Source organism: Sinocyclocheilus anshuiensis, unplaced genomic scaffold, assembly GCF_001515605.1.
Source record: "Sinocyclocheilus anshuiensis isolate Anshui unplaced genomic scaffold, SAMN03320099.WGS_v1.1 scaffold1047, whole genome shotgun sequence".
NCBI classification, from domain to species: domain Eukaryota; kingdom Metazoa; phylum Chordata; class Actinopteri; order Cypriniformes; family Cyprinidae; genus Sinocyclocheilus; species Sinocyclocheilus anshuiensis.
The window spans coordinates 208318-212054 of NW_015542400.1; the positions used below are offsets into that span (position 1 = coordinate 208318).

The following is a 3737-nucleotide window of genomic DNA, read 5'->3' on the forward strand; positions in this document are numbered from 1 at the left end:
CTTTAGTGTCACATGATCCATCAGAAATGTAATCTAATGTTATTTCTTATTAATGTTGAATGTTGTGATGCTGAATATTTTGTTTGAGGAAACTGATACATTTTTCAGGATTCTTTGATGAATAAAAAGTTAAAAAGAACAGCATTTGTTCAAAATAGAAATCTTGTCTAACAGTATAAGTCTTTACTGTTACTATGATCAATTTAACACATCTTTGATGAATAAAAGTATTAGCCTAATTTGTTCCAAAAACAGAAAGAAAAAAATGCTGAGCCCAAACTTTTGTATGGTGGTGTATATTGTTACAAAATATTTCTATTTTGAATAAATGCTGTTCTTTTTAACTTTTTATTCATCAAAGAATCCTGAAAAAGGTATCACAGGTTCCAAAAAAAATATTATAATACATTAGCATATTAGAATGATTTCTGAAGGATCATGTGACACTGAAGATTGGAGTAATGACTGATGAAAATTCAGCTTTACATCACAGGAATAAATTATGTTTTAAAAAATATTAAAATAGAAAATATATTTTTTAAATTACAATAATATTTCACAATTTTACTGGGGGTTTTATTCTGTATTTTTTATCAAATAAATGCAGCCTTGATGAGCAGAAGAGACTTATTTTAAAAAACATGAAAATTCTTACTGATCCCAAACTTTTGAACATCAGTGTAGTTGGCTTTAACGTAACTAAAATCTACCCCCCAAATAACGGTCTTGGCTTTGATACTATTAGATACCAGTCAGTTTTAATAATATTGAATGTCCATCTCTGACTTATTTTTCTGCTTAATTTCTTCCAGGCTGCTTGCAATGTCAGGGTTTGACAACTTAAACACAGACTTTTACCAGTCTAGTTACAGTGTAGATGATCAGAACCAAGGAGGATATGGCTACAGCAACACAGATGACCCATACAGCAAGTAGGCCTGAGCCTTGCACAAAGTTCTGATGTTATTAATATATAGCACTATTTAACAAGTCAAGTCAATTTTATATGTATAGCGTTTTTCATGGTACACATTGTTTCAGAGCAGTGAGTATACTGTATGTATGTGCATAAAGTTGGATATACGTGTCCATCTTTATATTTAGAGCTGTGAAAAAATTATGTTTACATTTTGTGGCTATATAAACAATCACACAGCTGGGATTGTGTACGCTATGTAGTGTGTATGCAGGTAAAGCTGGATGTAGTATATATATCCAACATTAAATATATTGCTGGCCGATAGTATACAATGCTTTAGAGAATAATCAGTATATCGTAATGCATGCAAATCAATGTATTCTTATTTCATGTTTGCAGTAAATTAACTAGCCTTATTTGTATCCTAGCTTCCGTAGGCTCTAGATGTTATATGTCTGTCACCTAATTATGACTATAAATCTTTTCTTGCATCTGATAGACAATACGAACAGTATGACTACTCACAGCCGATGGGCTACTCGGCGCCTCCGGGAATGATGCAGCCCCAGCAGCCTTACATGGGGCAGATCTACCAGCCCACGCCAGCCTTTACGCCAGCCTCCCCACAGTCCATGTACGCTAGCAGCTTTGAGGATGAGCCCCCGTTGCTGGAGGGTAAGAGACAGAGACTAAGCTTCAAGTCACCTTTATTTATATAGTGCTTTATACAATACAGATGGTGTCAAAGCAGATTTACAGTGTTAAACAGGAAAATAGTGTTTCGGTAATGCAAACATAATTCAATTCTGCTATGAAGCAGCTCTAAAAAGAGAACGGTAGTAAACAGTCAATTTTTCTGTTCAAGTCAGTTCGTTGTTGATTCAGTTCAGTTTAATAATTGTGTAACGTTTTGTGCTTTAAAAACTAAAAGTGTCACCTGGGGTTGTGTTCAGTACAAACCGCATCTGTGTCCTTGCATACTGAAGTTAAAGGGTTAGTTCACCCAAAAATGAAAATTCTGTCATTAATTACTCACCCTCGTGTTGTTCCAACTTGTGGACGAGTGTGGCGGCGCTGACCCAGATCCGGCGTGATGATACTGTCGTGAATGCGCATCCACAAGTGACGCAGTAGAGATGAAAATGTGGAATAAAGTCGTTATTTTTGTTTTCTTTGTGCAGAAACCTACTTGCCCCAGTTCTTCAGAGCTGTGCTTAAAATGGACCAGCAGTCATCAGTCAGAGAGACGCAGAGAAAGCCACTTAACCGATTACTGCTGGTCACTGTTGTCTTCCTGTATCAGAAGTGCATTTATCATGCTTTGTAGTAGTGTTCGACTTCAATTCTGTCCTATAATTCTAATTTTCTAATTTTAGTTTTGCTCGCTAAGGCAAGCATCACTGTTAACCACTATTAACTTTACTCATTATCAAACAAAAAAAAGCAGTGAAGCAGTTAAAGTGTTATTAAAATGTGAGTTTTGTCTGGCAAATCAAAGTCATGTACATGTAGGGGGAAATGCATAAAACAAGAAGTTATATCTATTTTATCAGATATGGGACTACATTTGATTCACAAAAATGTAACAAATTCACAAATGAATAGAATGAGTGTCACAAGTATATGTTAGGTGTTTTTCAAAAAATGAATTCAATTCACAATTAATGAATTAATGTGAATTAATGTCATAAACACAGCTCTGGCTTGCATTCATTTGTGCATTTTAGTATGCATTTGCAGATCGCTTCTTGTCCATTTGTGAATCACTGCATGCAATTTGTGGATTTTGAAATATCAAGACGTGCACGCAAATCTCAGTTGTAGCTTATTGTAGCTTCACACAGTTCCGTTTTGTTTTAAGGCGGGAACAGACTTCTTGCGCCCATGACAAGAACTGAATTCTATGAGCTATGGAGCTAAATGGTTTGTGGGGTTAAAACACACCGTTTTATGTGAATTTTTCCTTTGTATTTCTATCAGAATCAGTAAATCGGGATAAACCAGGATTATACACACATTTTGATTGTTTACAATTTCTTCTCGCATGTTTGTCACAAAATTGACCATTTACTTATGATCCAGCTACTTATTGAGGCTTTTCGTTCCATCTTGAATAATGTGCTTCCATGATGTATCTGTATCCAGTATCGAATTGTTCCCATAACAGAGATGTAAAGCTTAGTTGTAGTTTTTTTTTTTTTTCTGTGCCAATTATTATGGACCCTATATTTCCAAATTAAGCCAATGCAGATGACTATTGACTAAGCAAAGTTATTTCGGGCCAAGACATGTAATTGGTTGGAGTGAGAACTTCTTCAAATTTGTCATTTCAATGGAGTTATCTGATTGGCTCGAGTAGATGGTGAGTGGAAACAAACTAGATTTGTGTGCAAGTCTTGATGCTAGAAATGTTTCAAAGTCCAAATGAGTGTGGAGATAAAAGCACAGGAAGCCGTCCACAATTATAAAGGAAGCGATCACAAAAGAATGGCAGACATGGTTGTGTTTGTGACAAGCATATTTGTTAACAATAATTATTATTAATATTATTTTTAATGTGAATTTCATTTTATTGTGAAATTAATTCACTTTTGTGAAATTCCTAACATATATTTGTGAATCATATTCTGTTTGTACATTGGATGTTGAATACACTGCCTGAACAAACAGATCAGATAATTGTTTGGAAAATGACAGTGTGGACACTAAGATATTTTGGTGTTTTAATTTGTGCTACAACACTCTAGCAACCATATAGCAATGCCTTGCTAACCATCCACAATATAGTACAAGGGTTCCCAAACTTTTTTTTTTTTTT

The 3737-nt window shown here is 34.7% G+C and overlaps 1 protein-coding gene across 1 annotated transcript in view; it reads left to right on the plus strand.

The window, feature by feature from the left end:
- LOC107692924 (protein YIPF5-like) overlaps positions 1 to 3737 on the plus strand; it is a 12426-nt gene that overhangs the window by 4258 nt on the left and 4431 nt on the right. Inside the window, exons 2-3 of the mRNA XM_016492127.1 lie at positions 813 to 932; positions 1419 to 1594. Of these exons, the coding sequence (XP_016347613.1) occupies positions 823 to 932; positions 1419 to 1594 (286 nt within the window). The 5' untranslated portion in view covers positions 813 to 822. The remainder of the gene's footprint in view (positions 1 to 812; positions 933 to 1418; positions 1595 to 3737) is intronic.